General features: G+C 39.5%; 1 protein-coding gene across 6 annotated transcripts in view; it reads left to right on the top strand.

Annotated features, from left to right (window-relative positions):
- The first annotated feature begins 885 nt into the window (after positions 1 to 885).
- MGST1 (microsomal glutathione S-transferase 1) overlaps positions 886 to 20,695 on the top strand; it is a 30,036-nt gene continuing 10,226 nt past the window's right edge. The window contains exons 1-4 of one of the 6 annotated variants that reach the window (XM_036758811.1): positions 949 to 964; positions 1,469 to 1,598; positions 6,486 to 6,654; positions 13,354 to 13,448. In XM_036758811.1, the coding sequence (XP_036614706.1) occupies positions 6,529 to 6,654; positions 13,354 to 13,448 (221 nt within the window). In that variant the 5' untranslated portion in view covers positions 949 to 964; positions 1,469 to 1,598; positions 6,486 to 6,528. Of the gene's footprint in view, positions 1,036 to 1,265; positions 1,599 to 3,536; positions 3,599 to 6,485; positions 6,655 to 13,353; positions 13,449 to 20,695 lie in introns of those variants that run through there. The other 5 variants (XM_036758807.1, XM_036758808.1, XM_036758806.1 and 2 more) reach the window with 5 other exon arrangements.

Genomic DNA, 20,695 nt, shown 5'->3' with positions numbered 1-20,695 from the left:
TGGGGTTCAACAAATTGATTTTACCAGTACCAGATGGGAGAAATGTGGCTAGACAACAGTTTGTATGGAAAAAAAAAATTGAGTTTTTATTTAGGAGACTACAAGCTCAAAATGAGTTAACAGTGTGTTATGGCAACCAAAGAAAAAAAAACAGAAATCAAAACAAAAGCAAAAACAAAAACCTAATGTTCTCTTGGACTACCCTGCATAGCATAGTTTCCAGGTGTAAAGAGTTTATAATCTTTCTCTTCTGTGCCCTGGTCAGACCATATCTGGAATAATCATGTTTATTTCTCTGCAACAACTTTTAGGCAGGACACTGGAGAGTTGGAATGTCCAGAAGGCAAGTCAGACAATGTCTTTTAAAGATATAATTAGGAGCAATTTGGGGAATTTGCAAGAGGGAAATTCAGGTATTATAAAAAGGAAAAATCTTCCCAACACTCAGAGTTAACCAGAAAGTTAACTATAAGGATTACCCCTCTCTTGAAGACCTTGAAATAAAGGCTGGATTTGTCAGTTATATTGTATAGGGGATCTTATTCAATATATGAGACCTTCTTCCAACTCTGAGATTATGTGATTAAGTGATTCTTTGATGTTTTAGCACTACACCAGGCTGAGTTAAGGCCAGCATTCTCTTTCCTTGTTCCTTTCCCCCAAGCACTGTTAAAATGCTATAGCTAGAAAAAAATGATATAGATTTACTCTACTTCATTTAGGGAATTCCAAGAAGAGAGAATCCGGGGAAGGGAAAGGGAGTTCCCTAAAAACCAAATAATAGACCCAGAAAGGAGGGCTCAATAGTGAGACCTGGAATATGTCCAAGGAGGAAAAAAAGGTCCTGAATGGAGGAAAGTTATCATGAGGCAAAAATCTCTAAGGGGAGGAGTCAACCAACGGCTAGAGTATTGTGAAATTGTGAAGGCACCAGCATAAAGTCAGTGAAACTTGGTGGAGAAAGGTTGGTTATTTTGTTTCTTCAGTGTTTTAAAATTCCTTATCGGGTGTAGGAACCAGAGATAATATTTGAAGGTGTGTTTGCGTGATGGGAATATTGGTGGTGGTAGGAGCAGGTATAAGACTGAAAGGGAAAAGGGCTTGAAAGTTCCTGTTTCATGTTTGTCTTTGTTTCTTTGTAGGGGACGGGGGTGGGGTAGGGGCGGGGAGGAAGGGCTATAATTCTGCCTAGATCATGTTTCTATTAGTGGCTAAACTTTGTGGGTTTTTTGGAACAAACCTGTGTTCTCTGGGACATGGGTTTCCTCCACCCCTCACTTAAAGTTTTTCAGCTTTTCAAAGCCCATAAAGAAAGATAGACTTCTTAACAATTTCAATATTTACATGCCAATGTGGTGAATCAGACCCTGATTTTCTAACTAAAAAGACATCCAGCTGAAAAAAAATTGCTTATCATGGCCATAGAAAACCACAGCCAAAAGTTTTGTTTTGCTGTGTGATGGATCAGGCATTTTCACCTTTGGGATAAATGACTGGAAGTTCTTCAGCAGCTACTGTGACCCTGAAGTTAGGAGGTATCCTTTGTATTCCAAGGATCTGAAATCAGCTTTGGTCTTGCTTGCTCTCTGTGATAAGCGGTAAGTGATTTCTGCAGCCTGTGTAAGTGAAAAGATTGTAGCAAGACCCATGCTCACGGCCTTTGCACATCGGGAAATCCAGGACGGCTTAATGGAGGGGCTAGGTGGACTCACTAGTCTTAACTTTATTGGTGGGAGTGGGAAACTAGGCAAGAGAATATAATGCAGAAGCCTAAACTCTTGTAGAACTCACAAGCTTGAGCTGCTAAGTGTTCTATCCTGTAATATCCAGATAATTAATGGGGGCAAGGGGTGGGGAGTGTGTATACACTTGACTCAGCTTCTCTGAAGGAGTCCTGGGGCAATGTTACATATAAAAAGGGTTTTTTTTCCCCTTTTATCCACTTTCTTCCAAGCTTTTGAAGAGATGACTGCAGTAGGTGAGGTTGTATCTAAGTATTTGCCAGCATGTTATCGAATGTAGTTTCAAGACCCCCAGTTGACATTATGTAAATCATTAATATTTAAATTACTATCTCCTCACCTTTATTCCCCACCCTCCTTGTGGTAGAGACCACTTCTTCAAAATCCTGAGGCTTGTTCTAGAGCTCTTGGCTGTTTTGGAAGAGCTGCTGGTTAAGGCTAAGTGCTTCTGTGACCTTGAAGATAAGAGGGGAGAACAGGAGATATCTTTAATCTGACTTTATAAATGGCAATTTGGACAAGATGAAAATGCTGCACTGTGGTAGAGAAGTGAAATTTATCTAAGGTTCTTACTTAGATGAGGTGAGCAGTGTGGCAGAGTGACTAGAGAGCCAGTCACAGAATTAGCGGGGCTTGGTGAAAATGCACTGTTGCAAACTGTACACTGTTGTTTTTATTCAACCATGTCCAACTGTTTATGGTCCTTCTTGGCAGAAACACTGGTTTGCCATTTCCTTCTCCAGCTCATTTTATAGGTGAGGAAGTGAGGCAGATAGGGTTAAGTGACATGTTCAGGGTCATACAGCTAGGAAGTGTCGAAGGCCAGATTTGAATTCATGAAGATGAGTCTTCCTCACGCTTGGCAGGGTACTCTATCCACTGTGCCACCTAGCTGCCCCAAGAATATATGTTTCAGAGAAGATACCAACCTACTTGAGTATAGGGAGCTAGCTCCCTTACCAGGGAATTTCTTCTACCTATGAAATCACATTTCTAATCTCCCCATTCTTTACATGGATAGGAATAGAGACTAAACCTGTGGTAAAGGACCTTTATCTTTTTTTAAGGGGAGTAGGGAATAGCACTCGCTCTGGAATCTGTTGATTTAGGTTTAAATCCTAACTCTAATGCTTACTACTGCGTGAGTTTGTGACAGTTACTTAGACTCAGTGGAAAATAAAGAAGTTGGATTAGATTGCTTTCAAGGTCTCTTCTAGATCAGCAGCTACGAATATCCTGGCTGTCATGCAGCAAATCTCAACCTATTGGTCCCCCAAGAAACTCTAAGATTGTAAATTATAGAACAATTCTTTATCTGGAGTAATAACATATATATCTAAGAGTATCCTTCTAAAGAGCTCCCTCTACCCATGAACGCACAGGTCCAGATCCCCTAAAAGGTAGGAAGTGGGTATCACCATTGCCCTCTCAAAATTAACACTTTTGCTTTTTAAATTAATACTGGTCTTTTTTATGCCAAGCCCTCCAGGAACAAATGACAGGTTATTTTCCTTCTGGCCACTCTAGATCTGAATCTCCTCTCCTCCAGAGAAGGCTACCTCTGGGAAGATTATGTGGTTAGATATTCCTTTTCCAGGTGTTCTGTGAGAAACGTACAGACTGGATAAAATGTAAGGAACCTCTGGGGACTCTAGATATTATGCATTTATAAGGAAATCAACAATGAATGGCCTCAGTAGTCAGGGTTTATGTCCGTTCTTCTATTTAATGTATAGTCAACTCATTAAACACTCTGAGATTTTTTCTTTTTTGTCCATTTTTTTCATTTTACAGTTGAGGAAACTGAGGCCCATCAGGGTAAAGAGACTTCTACACAGTCACACAGGCAGCAAGAGGTGAAGCTAAGATAACCCATTGTCTCCTTCTCTAATATTCTTTATACCCCAATTTAGTGAATGGAAGTCATCATTTAAACGTTGTTGATGATGGTTTAGGGTGTTTAGGGGTTTATGATCTTATAAACTGACATGTGTCCTAAATCATTAATATGTAAGCTAGCAACATAAATTCTTATCCTTATGCATTAGAGTAGTCTCTCAGTAATGTGCTAGTGTGAAAAAAAGGTGCTTTGTGGGAAAATGCTGAGTCATGGCCCTTTCGGATATGCTCCTGTATTTCATAAAAGATTATGTAATTACAGAAGTAGAAAAATAGCTTCTCTTCTACAGAATGATATTTAGATTCTTTAAGTAAGAGATTACAAATCTACTGCAATAGATACTATTGGGGAAACAGGAATGAGCAGTATCTGAGAGAATCTTGAACGTAGAAACTTCTAGAAAGACAAATCTCTGTCAAAAATGTTTAGTTGGTACCCAGTGTATGCTGAGCACTGCCCCAGAGATGTTGAGGATATACAAAAAGAAAGTCAATGCCTATTCCAACCCATTTGGATAGCCAAGACCAGGGGGTGGGGAATCTGTGAAGTTTGGATCGAGTCAGAGGGCCACACTTGAGGATTTAGAGGGCCACATGTGGCGTTGAGGTCACAGGTTCCCCACCCCTGGCCAAGACTAACCCCTTTACAAGACTGGATGAAAAATGTGTTTGCTGCTGTCCTCGTAACACTTTCTTGCCCATCCAAAGCCTGTCTACCTTCAAAGTTCAGCACAGATTGTACCTCCTCTAGGAAGCCTTCTCTCACCACCCCATTTGGAAATGTCTCTCCCCTTCTGAATGCCAGCTATACCTTAAGACAGATACTATAGACCACCTTAGAGTGAAGTGATTTTTTTCATGTATTAACATCATCACTCCTCAACTAGTCTCTGTACTTCTTGAGAGTAGTAGACATGCTTTATATCTTGTATCTCTGACAATGCCTAGCACAGTGCCATTTACAGCTGTGTTCAATAAATGAAGTATTTACTTTTGATAATCACTAGCAATAATGAACATAATTCACCAGTAGGAGACCATCGATCCTTGAATCCTGTATTTTTTATTCTGGATGTAATAGTGATTAAAGCATTAGGCTAGAAGTCAGGAGACCTGGTCGCTTCACAAGATAGCAGAATTTGAGTGTTGGAAGGTGATTTTAAGGTTATTTAATCCAACTCATACCTGGAAACAGATCCCCTGTACAGCACTGTTGACAAGTGATCATCCAGTCTATACATGATTCCCTCCATTGAAGATCTGACTATCTTCTGGGGCAGCCCATTTGATTTTTTCATAATTCATTTTGGCCCCACCACTAGGAAGCTTTGTGAAACTAGGCACATTACATAACATCCTGGAGCTACCTTTTCCTTTTTTATAGGATATGTGATGATACCTTATTAAGTTATTATGATGATCAAATTAGACAATGTATACAAAAGTGCTTTGAAAATTTTAAAGCATTCTTTAGTAATAAAAATCTAATTAATATTATTGGTCTTAAAATACATGAAAAAATTTATGATCACATTGATATGTATGTTCTTGCCAGTCATGAAGTTCAACACCCATCTACACATGCCTTTCCCGTGACTTTCTTTTATGCCATCTTATAAATTCAACAGAAGTCCTATATGATCTACTGGAGTCCTTCTTCACTTTTTCTTTACAACATTTTGTATACCAGTGGAACATACAGGCTGTCCATTGGTTATCTTTGCTTTCACCACATGACCATACAATCTTCTATTCCTTTACAAACACTACTTCTGCTCAGTGAGGAAAAATCTCTGGATTTTTAAATTAATGATGGTGCAATACCTTAATGAGTCTGTGAAACACATCAATGTGGGTATTCCTTCCATCTCATCAACACCTCATTCTGTGTAATTTTAGTCCACATTGTCCTACAGATCATCACCAAGGGATCTACCCAATGTGCTAGAAAGTTGATATTTGGTCTCTTTACATTTTGTGGTGCTATTTGCAGTACCCAATCTGTCCATCTATATATTCCTCAACCTTCCTGAATAACTGGTCCCCATAATATTTTTTATTCTTTTTCATTTCCTTCATGACAACCCTTCTTTATGCATAGGTCATAATTGGAAATATGTGGCAAGTAGCCTACTCATGATCGCCATGCATCCCTCTACTGCCCTTTAGGTTACTTACAACCCAAATAGAGGCAAGGCAGTCTCATCTCTGCCAGCTCAGAACTCTAACCACTGCACAAGCTAAGTGGCTTCCTTTTACCTCAAGACCAAAGATAAACTCCTCTGTTTGGCATGCAAAGCTCTTGACAACTTGGTTCCTCCATATTTCCCAGCTGCCTTTCACATGATTTCCCTCTACAATCTATGATCTAGGTATCCTGGTCTGCTTGTTCTTTACACATAATACTCCATCTCCTGCTTCTGTACCTTCTCACTCACTAAATACACCCAATTCCTGGTAGAGATTCTCTCTTCCTCTTCACCTCCACCTGCTAGAATTTCTGGTTTCCTCCAAAACTTATTTCAAGCACCACATATTGGCAAGGTATTTTAAGGAGCCCCTAGCAACTAGTGCCTTCCTCTCTAAGGTTAATTGATTTTTAATTTGTCTAATAGTGTAATACGTTTAATAATGTCTAATAGTGCAGAACCAACATTTTGAAATTAAAAAAAATCACATTCTTGTTTCTTTTTGAAGCCAAGACATATGGACTTTATCCAAGTAATCCGGGATAGAGTTGTTGTTTATTTTGATTTTCTTTTAAGCTACATTATTTCTGCTGCCACTCAAGAGAATCAAGTATCTAATGAATACTATTTTTGGTTTTTGTCATTTTTAAAATAGCTAAGATCTTTTTTTAGGACTTCAGTTGAACTGAAGTAACAAAATGGCTGAATTTCCCCGGGTGACGAACAATGAGGCTTTGATGGCTTTTACCACCTATGGAACCATTGTCGTTGTGAAAATGATGATGATGAGTGTTTTAACATCATACTTCAGATTAACAAGAAAGGTAAGAAATAAGAAAAGTAATGTGGCAGAACCAAGTGAAATGCACATTAAAATATGAAGATATCAAAAGTGATTTTTTTCCCTTTTCGTACTTTCAAATCCTGAGTTTCTTGAAATAATGATCTTCAGTTACTTTTCTTAGCCCAGGAGTTCTTTGCTTAATGTCACAAATGGAATATATTCCCACTCTAATTATGAGACAGTCTTTTTTGTACAGCTGGATCTGATATAGTTATAGTACTAGTGCTCTGTTCCTGAAACTTGTAAATTTTATTAGAAAAGCTTCCTCCACCTACCCCTTCAACCACCTTCATTGTAGCTTTCACCTTTTGTCATGCTGCACAGAACTCTCAGTCCTGGAAATATCCAATTTAACAAGCAAGAATCTTGTGATTCAAGAGCCAAGTTTCACAAATTAGAGATTGTGGGGGGAAAGATAGTTGTTTTCAGTCAGCTATTGGTGTCATTGGCATGAACATGAATTTGAGAGGTAGGCTAGAGATCATCCAATCTAACCCTCTCATTGCATAGATAGAGACACAGACCCATCAAGGTTATAAGTGGTTGCTCCAAATCACATAGGCAGTATGGTAGTTGCTTTGGTCTACTGGTTCCTCTACCTCTGGTGCTTGACCCTGTATGCTGCAAGTGGCTCACTAAAGCCTCATTACAGTATTAAATGTCAGCACCAGAATTTGACTCCAGGTCTTCTGGCCCATGTTATAATAGAGAAGCTATTGAATTTTGAGTCAGAGGATCTCAGTATAAATCCTGAATCCTTGGCTTACTCTATGAGAAATAACTAGATGACCTCTGAAGTGTCTTTTAGCTCTAAATCTACAGTATGATAATATGATGCTAAATATAGTGCTTTTTCCATTATACTGGTCAGATCATCCTGTGACCTGAGCAAATTGTTTGACTTCTAGACCAGCCTAGAGTCTTGTGGGAATTTTTTAATGGAACTATTATTATTATGTAGCATAAACAATACACATGCGACATTTTCTATTATCTTATAAAGAAGTAGAAAATAAATGCTTTTTTGTTTATAGGATCCTTTATTGGAGACACCTCTTGGGAAATGGTGAAATAGGAAAAGTTTGTTTTGGGTGCTATCTTCCTTATCATTTCCTTTCCTTGCTCCTGGGTCCTCTACCCTCATGGTGCAATTAACTTAAATCCTATAACTCTAGGGCTCTTCTCTCAGTCAGGTGTTGTGTCCACTAACTTAGACGTGATACATAGGAATACATAAACATATACATACATATTATGTGCATTTATATACGTATATATGTATGTGTATATTTGTGTATATATATATATATGTAGGAGTATAGTATAGAAAGAGTTAAGTAGAAGTAGCTAAAAAGAAGAGAACAAAGGAACAGTACTTGAATGAAGGAAGAGAAGGAGAAAGACTTGAAGATGAGGAATGAAAGAAAGAGAAACTAGAAGAACAGGAGAATGAAAATAGTGAGACAATGGAAAGGAATTGGCTATGACTACCAAGGTACTACTGCAGCAAAAAGGAGCTAGCAAAGGGAAGGAAATTGTTCAGGAAAATTGGTCAGTCAGCCAATAGTCATCTGTTAAGCACCTATTATGTGCCAGGTACTAAGCTAAGCACTGGGAAAACAAAGCTAGAAAGACAGTCTTTACCCTTAAGGACTCTTCATTCTGGTGGAAGACAACACAGAAAGGAAGCTGAAAATGTGTGGGACTTGGGGGTAGAAAAAAGGTACCTGGCCTAAGCATAGAAGAGGAAGTCTAGAATATAGCCTAGAGAGAAATTAGAGATGGCTGGCCTGGGTGCCCTGCTCATATGGAGTTTCGAAGAGGAACTGTGTGTGTGTGACTATGTCTATGCCTGTCCCTCTGTACATAGACATAAACATAGACATAGACATAGATATAGACATAGACATATACTCTTCTTGCGAATTCCCCATATTTATGAAAACGTGGGTTTGGCCCATGTTCACACACAGCACAATACATACATACAAGCATACACCTATACATTGATACACACATTGATACACACAAGAACTACTAGAAAGGGCAACAAGGGATTGAGGATATTGGTTTCAGAATGTGTGCAAAATAGGGGAAAATTTTTCACTGGATAAATTGTGTACATCTAAGGCATATCTCTGTCTTAGCCAAGTAATTGCAATTTATTCTCAGTACAAGCTGCTATTCCTCTCAGAAGAAAAGGTAAAAACGGCTCAAAGAATGATTTTATACTCTTGAAATAACTTGGAACAACCCCAGGCTGTCAAGGAGAATTACATGTTGCACGCATGTACACAAAGAAGGGTTTGAGTGTGATAAGAAATGATATGAAGAAGCTGAAGGTAATCCTGACATGATTCAATGAGTTGGAGGGTGGAAGAATGTACCTTGGAAAAGAAAGGGAAGAAAAAGCAACTGAACAGCTTGGAGCTAAGTTACAGCTCTAGAGCTCTTACTGAAGAAGAAGGAGCAGAGTGCTTTGAGGATGAAGCACCTACTTGTCCTCCAGGGAAAGATGATAGATGTGCAGCCACAGTTGTTCTTGGATAAGGATTAGGGTCAGAAGAACAAACAAGATCAAATGTTGATGGGTGAGTGTAAGGTATTTACAATTGGGTTCAAGAATCAACCTAGTAAGTGAAGGACGATGACAGAGTGGTCAGATGTGATTGTCTGAAAAAAAAGTCTGTGAGCTTTCATAGATTCTGAGCTCAATATGAGCTAACAGTATAATGTGGCAGGCAAGAAAGCAAATACAATTTAAGACTCCATTGAGAAAGACGTGCTATCCAGGAAGAGGGAGGTGATCATCCCACTATCATCTGTCCACACACATCTAGCTCACTTCAGTCTCTGTATTTAGCTCCAGACCCCATATTTTAGGAAAAACATTGCAAGTCAAAACTCATCAGGGAGGAAGATCAGGGAGAAGGGCCCCAAGATCATGCTGTGTGAACGTTGAAGAAATTGGGAAGTTTAGCACACATATGAGAAGAATGGGTTAGCAGAGAGGCGGGCAGGGATTGCTACCTGTCTTCAAGTATTTGAAGAGCTACCATGTGAGAGATGGATTAGTTTTGTTCTGCTTAGTCCTGGAGGGCAGAACTACGAGCAATAAATAGAATGTATGGAGAAGCCTATTTGTCAAGTAAATCCGTGGATGAGATAATTTTTCATGTGTAGGTTAAACTAGATGAACTAGGCTGATAGTCCCTTCCAATTCTGAGGTTCTATCATTTTGTGAACATGTCAAAATTGAATTTATCTTGTCCCCCTCACTCAGCTCCCAACTGTATTCAACCTCCAAATTTCTCTTTTGAGTCTTGTGAGGGTACCACTATCTTCTCAGTCATGAATTTCCACAACTTTAGAGTCATCCTTGATGCTTCCTTGTCCCTCACATGATATAATCTAATTAACTGACAAGTTTTCTTAATTGCATTCTTAAAGGGTCACCACTAAATACCTCTCAGCAAGACTATTGAAATAAACCTTGGATTCATCTACCTGCCTCCAGTATCTCCCCTCTTCAGTTCATTCTTCATACAGCTGCCTTATTAAGGCACAACAGCTGACCACGTCACTCCTTTGTTGACAGATTTTCTGGGATTCTCTCTAGCAGTCTCTAGGATAAAATATAAGTGTAATAGTGTAACACTCAGTGCAAAAGAGATTTGAAGTGGGTAGAAAATAGTTTGTACCAAAAAAAGATCTATGAGTTCAGTATGAGTCAATAGACCATTATAGAAGCCAAGAAAGGCAACTGAGTCTTAAGTTTATAGGAATATACACCTGAGGGGGCGGAGCCAAGATGGTGGCTGGAAAGTAGGGACTAGCGTGAGCTCCCTGCCGAGTCCCTCCAAAAACCTATAAAAATGGCTCTGAACCAATTCTAGAATGGCAGAACCCACAAAAGAGCAGAGGGAAGCAGGGCTCCAGCCCAGAACAGCCTGGATGGTCTCTGGGTGAGGTCTATCCCACATAGAGCTGGGAGCTGGGAGCTGGGAGCGGAGCAGAGCAGAGCCCAGCCTGAGCAGCGTGGACCAACCAGACCAGGAGCCGGGCAGAATGCGCCCTACCACCCTGAATCAGTGAGCTGCGGCAGTTACCAGACTTCTCAACCCACAAACACCAAAGACAGCGGAGAAGTTAGTGGGAAAAGCTGCGGGAGTGGAAGGAGTTCACAGTTCAGCTACCAGCCCTGGGGGCAGTGGAGGTGGGGCAGCTACAGCTGCAGTTGCTTCCAGGCCCCAGGCCCACCTGGTGGGAGGAATTAAGTGGCGGATCAGAGCAGGAGTGGACAGCCTGCTGAAGATCTAAGCCCAGTCCGGGTTGGGGGTTCTTGGGGAAGGAGCAGTGCTGGTGTGGCAGAGCTGGCACATCCCTCCCAAACGTGGAACATAGAACTCTGTAGTCTACAAGCAGTCATACCCCACTGAAAAACTCAAGGGTCAAGTTAGTTGGCTGGGAATATGGCCAGGCAGCGAAAACGCACCCAGATTCAGTCTCAGACTTTGCATTCTTTCTTTGGTGACAAAGAAGACCAAAACATACAGCCTAAAGAAGTCAACAAAGTGCCAGAGCCTACACCAAAAGCCTCCAAGAAAAACATGAACTGGTCCCAGGCCATGGAAGAGCTCAAAAAGGATTTGGAAAAGCAAGTTAGAGAAGTAGAGGAAAAATTGGGAAGAGAAATGAGAAGGATGCGAGAAAACCATGAAAAACAAGTCAATGACTTGCTAAAGGAGACCCCAAAAATACTGAAAAATACACTGAAGAAAACAACATCTTAAAAATAGAGTAACTCAAATGGCAAAAGAGCTCCAAAAAGCCAATGAGGAGAAGAATGCCTTGAAAGGCAGAATTAGCCAAATGGAAAAGGAGGTCCAAAAGACCACTGAAGAAAATACTACTTTAAAAATTAGATTGGAGCAAGTGGAAGCTAGTGACTTTATGAGAAATCAAGATATTATAAAACAGAACCAAAGGAATGAAAAAATGGAAGACAATGTGAAATATCTCATTGGGAAAACCACTGACCTGGAAAATAGATCCAGGAGAGATAATTTAAAAATTTTTGGAATATAGACCTAGGATTTAGGATAGAAAGAATTTCAGAAGCCATCTCAATCAAACAAGAATCAATAAATATTAATGCCTACTATGTGACAGGCACTGTGCTAAGCAAAAGATGGAAAAGAGGCAAAAGTCATTCCCTACCCTCAAGGTTCTTACAATCTAATGGGGGAGACAACTTGGAAACAGATATATACAAGGTAAGCAATATATAGGATAAATAGGAAATAATTAACAGAGAGAAGGTACTAGAATACAGTCCAAACATTTTATAAATCAGGAAACTGGTGTTGCATAACCTAACTCTAACCTAACTTTCTAGCCTTATTTTCCTTTATTCCCTATTATCAACTCTACATCTGAGCCATGTTCTAGCTGTTCCCTGAACTTGGCATTTCATCCCCTGTCTCCATGCAGTTACATAGGCTCTCACCTCTGTCTGGAAAATGCTGCCTTCTCATTTCCACCTTTCATAATCATTCTCTTCCTTCAACATTCAGTTGAATACATTCCATGTCTTCCATAAAGCCTTCTCTCATCCCATTAGTTTTTCATATCTTTCCTTCTCAAATTTTCCTACTGCCCTTTCATGTCTCCATTGCTACTACCCCCACCCTTCAACCGCCCCCCCCCCCACACTCCTTCCCTTAACTATGAATATACTGCATCTCTTAGAACAGGGCTATCCAAAACATGGACTGTGTGCCCCCATGCAGCTTGTGTCCACCACAAGCACAGAAATCAATACAAATGCTTTAGTTAAAGCATTTATGTCAATTTCCACCCCCATAGTAAACAGGCAGGCCACATAAAATCGCACTGCATGCCGTATATGGCCCACGGGCTGCACTTTGGACAGCCCTGTCATAGAATGTAAATTCCTTGGGGGTTGGGACTGTTTTTCTACCCTCCTCTAACCCCAAGGGATTCCCAGTGCCTAGCACAATGTCTCTCACATAGTAGATAATTAGTAAATATCTATCAAAATTTTTGTTTACTCTCAAATCTCAAGGAATAGGAAAAAAATCACTTCATGAAGCAACTCTGTACATCCAGGGAGAAGCACATGTATAATTGCTCTGTGGCCCAGTTGATATAGAGCAGTGGGCCCAGAGTTAAGAAGACCTGAGTTCAAATCCAGCCTCAGATACTTACTAGCTGGGTGACCCTGGGCAAATCATTTAACCCTGTTTGCCTCAGTTTCCTCATTTGTAAAATGAGCTGGAGAAGGAAATGGTCATGAAGAATTGGACATGACTGAAATGACAGAACAACAATAAAATTTCATTCATATGTGAATTTGATCAATTTTCACTGAATTGCTCAACCAGAAGTTTTGCCTCATGCATGTAATAAATTATTCTTTGTAAGCTGTGAGATCTGTAAAACAGACACCATCCTTAACTTTCTGCTTCCTTTTAGACATTTTTGTTTCTTTGTTTTTGTTCTTTAAATCTTTTCCTATAAATTTCTATTCGTGGCACCAACCTTTTTCATCTTATGCAATGGATGCTTTATTTTGCATAGTGAATAAAATTCCCATTTTAATTAAATATTTCTCCATGTTTGACATTGTATGTGTTTATGTGTGTATTTGGAATAGGCTTTTGACAACCCAGAAGATGTTCCAGGCTCCAGAACAGAGGAGAATATTAAGAAATTTGTTCGGAGAGATGACAGAGTTGATCGTGTACTCAGGTAAGTTAATATTGCTTGAAAGCTGTTACTATAGTAAAAATACTGGGATAATAATTGGAATCCCACAAGGCTTTGCAGCCTAAAGGCTGTGTATCACCTACTCTAAGGTTGTTAATTCAAACTAGGAAATCACAGTCTTAGAAAACCGAAAGTCTCCTCATTTTTAGAAATTTGATGAATCTGTTATCTCAATGCACAGTCGATCCATCGATCCCAACCCACTAATGCTGTTTAATTTTGTGCCACTCTTGTCTTTGAACTTCTGTAAAATCTAGTTCTCTTCATAGTATATGGCTATCAATGGAATACAGCCTCTCTATCAACCACTATTACTCACTGTTGCCATATGATCACCCTACTTTCTTACCCAGTAATTTTTGTTCAGTTGTTTCAGTCATGTCCAGCTCTTTGTGACCCCATTTGTAGTTTTCTTGGCAAAGATACTGGAGTGGTTTGCCGTTTCCTTCTCCAACTCATTTAACAGATGACGAAACTGAGGGAAACAGGGTTAAATGACTTGCCCAAGGGCACACAGCTAGTGTCTGAGGTGCATTTGAGCTTAGGTCTTCCTAACTCCAGTCCTGTTACTTTATCTACTTTGCTACCGAGCTGTAATCCAGTAATGTATAGGCTTATAGAACATAGATGTAGAGATTGAAGAGACAACAGAGGCCATATAGTAGAACCTTCTGATCTTACGGGTGAGGAAAGTGAGACCCTAGGAGGTTAATGGAATTGTCCAAGGTCATACAGGTAGCAAGCACCTCTCTGATAACGTCCTTTACACCATTTCTCTTATAGAATTCTTGGTTGGTAATGTGTTGTAGCCTACTCATGCCCACCATGTACCTTTCCATAATCTCCATTCTATACTACAATGACATTTAGTATATATTTCAACAAAATTTGCAGAGGCTCTCTCTTAAAGGTTATAAGGCTCTAGTTTTTATAGGGAAAATATGAAAGGCAATGGGAAAGAAGTCAGATTCAGAAAAATACAGTCAGCTTCTCCAAACTTCTTCCTTTTTATTTTCTAGAGGTGAAAATACTACTTGTTGCAAGGAGATGGAGAATAGAGTTGTTATTTTTTCCCCGCAGTTTACAAACTGCAAGGGAATCTATTTAGAAATTTTTTCTTGGGAATTAAAAATGTCTAATTTTACCACATTCAGTGGTTTTGTATTTGAGTAAATGAGGTGCACTCTTCTTCTGCCTCTCCTCTGGTTATTTAATTCATTACAAGCTTAGAACACTGACAACAATTACTTATGTGGCTTTGGAAAGGTGCTGTAGTCATTCAAAATATAATTAATATACTTATTTTTAAAACATATTAAATATTACTTAAAGGGCTCCAATCTTAACATTTAAATGCATGTAAAATGTAACTTTTACAACCAGATTGCAGTGTTAAGGATGCATCCTAACTTCTTATTCTTTGGGGCAGGGCTTCTTAAACTTTTTCCGCTCATGACCCCTTCAGCACTTCTTAAACTGTGGGTTTAAGAAGCGCTGCAGTTTAGGGAACATCAAAGTCTATTTTTTTCTATTCTTCCCCCTGTCCCACCCTTCATTTCCTCTAATTCATACCCATTTATGAAAGTGACTGAGATACATTCAGAATTTAATGTGGTTGTTTAATTTACATATTTAGGCTTTGTTTTATATGTATTAATATAATAAAACACAAGGTGTATGCCCTTCTGCTCGCCACCATATACTTGTCTCTGCTGGACATGTTGGTTGGTTTTCATTCTTCTTTGTCAAAGAGGATCAAAATGGCGTCATGATGCTAGAGTCAAGTTATAGTGTGTCCAGCTATGGCTGCTAGACCAATATGAGCTCAGAATGTTCTAACCACAGGCTGGGCACAAATAGTTCATGTGAACATTTGGGGTGGATTCTTTAAATTTGTGCATCTTGCATTTCTTTTGAATTCTGCTTTGCTCATAGAGCACCTTCTCTGATGTGGGCACACCATACTGAATGGTCCTGTGCCAGAGTCTCCCATGTCACACAATCAGTTCCAAAATTCTTAAGAGAGACCTTGAGGGTATCCTTGTATTGCTTCTTCTCACCACCATGTGAATGCTTACCCTGTGTGAGCTCTCCATAAAATAGTCTTTGTCCATAAAATAAACTTTGTCTCTGCTGGACATGTAGTCTGTGGCTGGAAGTAAAGGGTGTCTGTCTCTCCACTACTTCCAAACATGGTTATTTGTGGGGATTTTCTCTGCTTCCAGGTAATGACTTCAACTGGGACTCTAGTGTTCTCTCTTCCTCTTAAGTAGAATGGGCTTTGCCATCTGGGTTTACTCTAAAGCTCCACAGCTTTCATAGCTTTTAGGTCAGCAGCCCTTCCACTCATTCATGAACCAAAAGAATCTCCTCCTAAGAGGGGTAACAAAATTCAAAGCCCTTTCCAGCTTTCCTCCTTCAGATCAGGTTTGTCTTATTTTTTCCACAGTCTTGGCTAGAAAGCTTTGCAGAACATATAACAGTTCTCAATGCTGTCTATCTAGCACCCTTGACCTTGATTTTTTTCATTTGGGGAAAAATTCTTGGTCACCAGTTTTGTATTTCCTCTTGGGAGGCCTCACTCTAGCTTAGGGAAAGCATTCTCATGGCTTCCCTATTTGTCTTGAATGGCTAGACTGCATTTAATCAAAGTCTGGTTCCCTGATGAAACTTCTAGTTCTCTTAGGGTCCCATGGTCCTTCAGTCTCACAATTCCAAAGCTAATTCTACCTGTCTATGGATATCAGTAGGTAAGTAGAGAAAATGAAGTCATAGAAGAAAAGCTAAATCCAGGGGGAAATGTTGTAAGTTTTCCCCAACAAAGTCACTTTCCTGCTTTTATTATGTATATATGACCAGCAGCTGTTTAAGCCTTTTCAATTCCCTGACCATACGATGAGCTGACATCTATCTTGCTGTCACTTCTCCTCCTTGTCCCCAATTCCTTCCTCTGGAACCAAGTAGAACAGGTTATTCCCCTTCCCTATACTATTCAAATATTTGATGATGACTAACATCTTTGTTTGGAAGAGTTTCAATTTCCCTCACTGGCCTTCTATGGATGTGTTATATCTTGCCAATTTCCCTTCTAAAATGTGGCACCCAGAAATGTATCTAGTATTGCATGTGGTATGCCTACAGCAGAGGGTTATAGCAAAACTATTGCCTCCCTTTCAACACCATGTTTCTATCAATTTTGCTTAAGACTATATTAACTCTTTTGGTTGCCACATCCCAGTGCTGACCCATATTGAATCTGCAGTTCATTAGAACCCCCTAGGTCACAGCATCTCAGATTTGAATGGGACCCAACCATCTAGTATAGCCCATAATAACTGAACAAGAATCCATTTTATTGCATAGCTGACAAAATATCATATATTTTTGCCCAAAGACCTCTAGAGAAGTTGAATCATTTCAACCATTAAATCTATGATTATGTGCATTTCTGCCTCTTAGCCAGGTATTACCTACTACCATGATTTGTCTTTTCTTTCTTGGACCAATAAGAGATGTTCCCTCTCTTGGTTAACATCTGTAAATCTCTTTTTATTCCTGACATGGACCTTGAAAATCTGCTTTATTTTCAGAAGGTCCACTCCTGTCTTCTATGTTTTATTGTTTTAAATTTTTGTGCATTTTGGGTGCAAAACATTTTTTAAACCTGAATTGAACATCTGCAACAGCAAAATACCTCTACCCCTCTTCTTATCACCTTTCCTCTCCTGAAGATTAATTTATGCACAAAATAAGGGGAAAAATTGTTCTCCTATACCACAGGTTTGTCTAACTGCCTAGCAGATCTGCTGCTTTCTTTCTCTCTAAGCTGAAGTAATTGACACTCATGATGTTATAATAGTTTTCTTATAAATATTTTTTTTACCATTGTCATTCTCCTTCCATGGGAATTTGAAGCCCATTATGTGTCTTTCTGATAAAAGAGACAGGATTCCAGCTGATCACCTAGTTGAGTGAATATTCAACACACACACACACACACACACACAGTTGAGACAGTTGGTTTCCATGTTAGTCAAGGAGGTAATAAGTGAAGAGCCTTCCGGTTGTATACATAATGCCCTCTGATGGTGAGAAATCTGCTTTTGGTATTGTAGAAATAAAGAGGGTCTGAGTCTAACACTAGATTTAGACAAGAAACATTTTTTAGTACCCTGTGAACAGTGTAGCTAGGGAAGAGTAACTTGGAATAAATGTTAATGATGCTATATCTGTGTAAGCCACCAGGTGGCCCCCATAGCTTGAGCTGTTCCCCCTCCCTTTGAACTGAACATCCATCCATTCATTCACTCAAGGACTATTCATTGAGTGCCAACAATGTCTCTTGGCATACAAACTAAATGCATTTACTACAGTGAAAGCAAAAGTAAGGCATTAGTAGTATCAGATTCTTAAGTCGCTGTCCCCAGCCCCCCTTTTACATTTGGATTCAACTGTCCTGTTCCATTTTCACCACCTTGACACTGATTTTACCATGGGAACATAGCTGGCCAAAGGTAATTTGAAGAGCAGCATTTGAGGGGCGAAAGGTCGAAAGGCAGTGGACCTTTTATTATAGTCACCTCATAGTGTCTTGATGCTCCTGTTTCTGCTACCCTAAACCAGGCAACACCTGCTATTTGATACTTAAGCACCTGGACCCCAAGAAATTTGGAAACCCAAGAGAGGGTCAGTGACAAGGTATTGTGTTTTGTCTTTTACAAATCCTGCCGGAAAGATGGGCATGGTAGGAGGTAATCACTCTTTATAGTTCCTTCCCTTCTTCCACCATCTTTCCTTCTGAAATTGTGTCTCTTTGATATCTAAAATCTAGAAAAATCTATGGAAAGGCAGATAAGTACATAATACCTAAAGGCTGATTTGAAGGGGTGGTATACACATACACACAACTCCTCTGCTCCCCTCCCCCAAACACATACAAACATGAGATAGCAGGATGTTAGAATAGACGGGCCATTTGAACTTCTATTGTTACAAAGCCTTGATTAGCTATTTCCTTTTGGAAAACCATTTTGGAAAGCATTTATGTAGTACTCTATTTCAAATTTAAACCCCCCTAATTATGGAATTCACTTATTCATTCAACTAGTATTTATTGGATACCAACCAAGTCAAATGATTGTGTTAGTACTGAAGGGCATATATAAGAAACATAAAGCACAATCCTTACTATCTAGGAATTTAAAATCTAGTTAGAGGGAAAAGACACAGAGGAGACAGTTAAGCAATAATATCAGGCATTACATGGTGAAGTGCCAAGGGGAGTGTTTGAGTTGTAGGAGCATTCAGAAAAGTGGTGGAGTTCAAGCTCAGTATGAGTCAAAAATGTCATGTGTCACTTAGAAAACTTAATATGAAGTTGAATCAAAAAAAGTATAGGGTCCAAAGTGAAGGAGATAAAAGGTCCATTCTTCTCTGCTCTGTTTTGAACACATTATTTTATTCAGTTTATGATGGATATCACATTTTAGGAAGAACATTAACAGGATTAATGCCAGGCAAGGGTAACCTTCTCTGAAAGGGTAACCAGGATAATGAGGGGACTAGAAATGATACTATACGATGACAAGTTGAAAGGACTTGAAACATTTAGCCTATATAAGAGAGGACAAAGGTGGATATAGTAACTGTATGCAAATATCTGAAGGGTTGTTTGATGGAAGATTTAATAAATTTATTTTCCTGTGACTCAGAGGACAGGATTAGAAGCAACAGATTGAAAAGATAAGAATGAAAGTTTCAGATTAAAAAAAAGAAAATAAACCACTTTTAACAAGTCATGAGTTCTTTGATTTTAGACATCTTAAGCAGAAGTCTAGATGATCATCTGTCAAGGATATTGTGGAGCATATTTATACTTCAGGTTTGAGTTGTGCTGGATTTGGTTTCCTTCTAACTTTAAGAGTCTATGGTTCTATGATGTATTTCAAAGTCCATAGTCAAGACTTCTGTTTAAGATGGTGGTATAGATAGGCTGTAGAGAAATCTACCTCTCTCACATATACTCCAGCAATGACCTGGGCACAAAGATAAGGCAGCCAGATAAAATAACAGAGAGATCCAGAGAAAAACAACAGAAAGCGAAAGACAGGGTCAGGCCAGACACTTCAGTACCATCAAAGGGAAACAATTCAAGTTGCAGCCTCCCCGAGCACCGTGTTCCAGGGGGGTTGTAAAGCCCAGAGTGTTTGAATAGGGAAGCAGTGGAAATCAGCAGCACTCCAACATGAGATATTTCAGGAGGGCCCAATGACTTCAACACTCTGAACCTGGGCAATTCATAGGTCTTGAAGCCTGATTGTCTGAGCACAGACTTACCACAGGAGTTAGAAACCAACACCAAGAACCCAGGAAATTGAAATTAGGACCAAACAGAGCCTGACCTCCTCACCTTCCCTTCTTCCAAGTGTGTGGAAAATTGCAGAGTGTAGCACCAAATCCCAGATCAGGAAATGAAACTGGAAATATGAGTTCAGAAGACAGTAAATACCAGCAAGATATAGAATATGGTTCAAAGATGTCTGAGGTAAACCAAAGAACAGGGAATCATAAATCTAGAGCTGGCAGGGATGTCAGAGGTAGCCTAGTCCAACTCTATAATTTCACATGCAAGGATTTGAGGTCTGGGGAAACTGTGACTTGCAGAAAGTCCCACATGGAGAAAGTGTCCGTGCCAGTGTTTGAATACAATGTATGGAAGTTTCAGATAGATTTAAGACTGTAATGCTAGTCAGGGTGGTACTTTTTTTTTGTTTACTGTTTTCTCTTTTGGAATGCTAAGGCAATCAAGTGGCTTTAATGAGTCTTACCTTTGTTTGAATCAGGCAGGTAAAGTGGGACCTTTTGTTTTCTTTTTTGGAGTGCTTCTCAGCACTAAGGTAATCAAGTACCTTTGAGTCTTGCTTTTCAAATGTAATAGCAAGCAAAGTGGGACTTTTTGCTGCTTTTTGTTTGAGTGCTTCTCAGCACTGAGGTAATCAAGTGCCTTTGATGAGTCTTGCCTTTGTTTCAATTAGGAGTCTTTGCTAGAATCAAGAGTCTTTGATGACCTGCTTAAGAAATAAGAAAGCCCCAGGCCCCACACCCTTTTGCTAAGTAAGTACTAAGCCCCAGGGCCCTGAGGAGGTTATATATGATCTGAGGTTGGTGTTTTGTTTTGGGGCTCTCACTCACTGGAAGAGTGTCCTATGATTTAAGCAGACTAGAATCTG

The sequence above is a fragment of the Trichosurus vulpecula genome, chromosome 5, assembly GCF_011100635.1.
Source record: "Trichosurus vulpecula isolate mTriVul1 chromosome 5, mTriVul1.pri, whole genome shotgun sequence".
NCBI classification, from domain to species: domain Eukaryota; kingdom Metazoa; phylum Chordata; class Mammalia; order Diprotodontia; family Phalangeridae; genus Trichosurus; species Trichosurus vulpecula.
The sequence above is the reverse complement of the archived record's forward strand: the minus strand, read 5'-3'. Positions and strand labels throughout refer to the sequence as shown.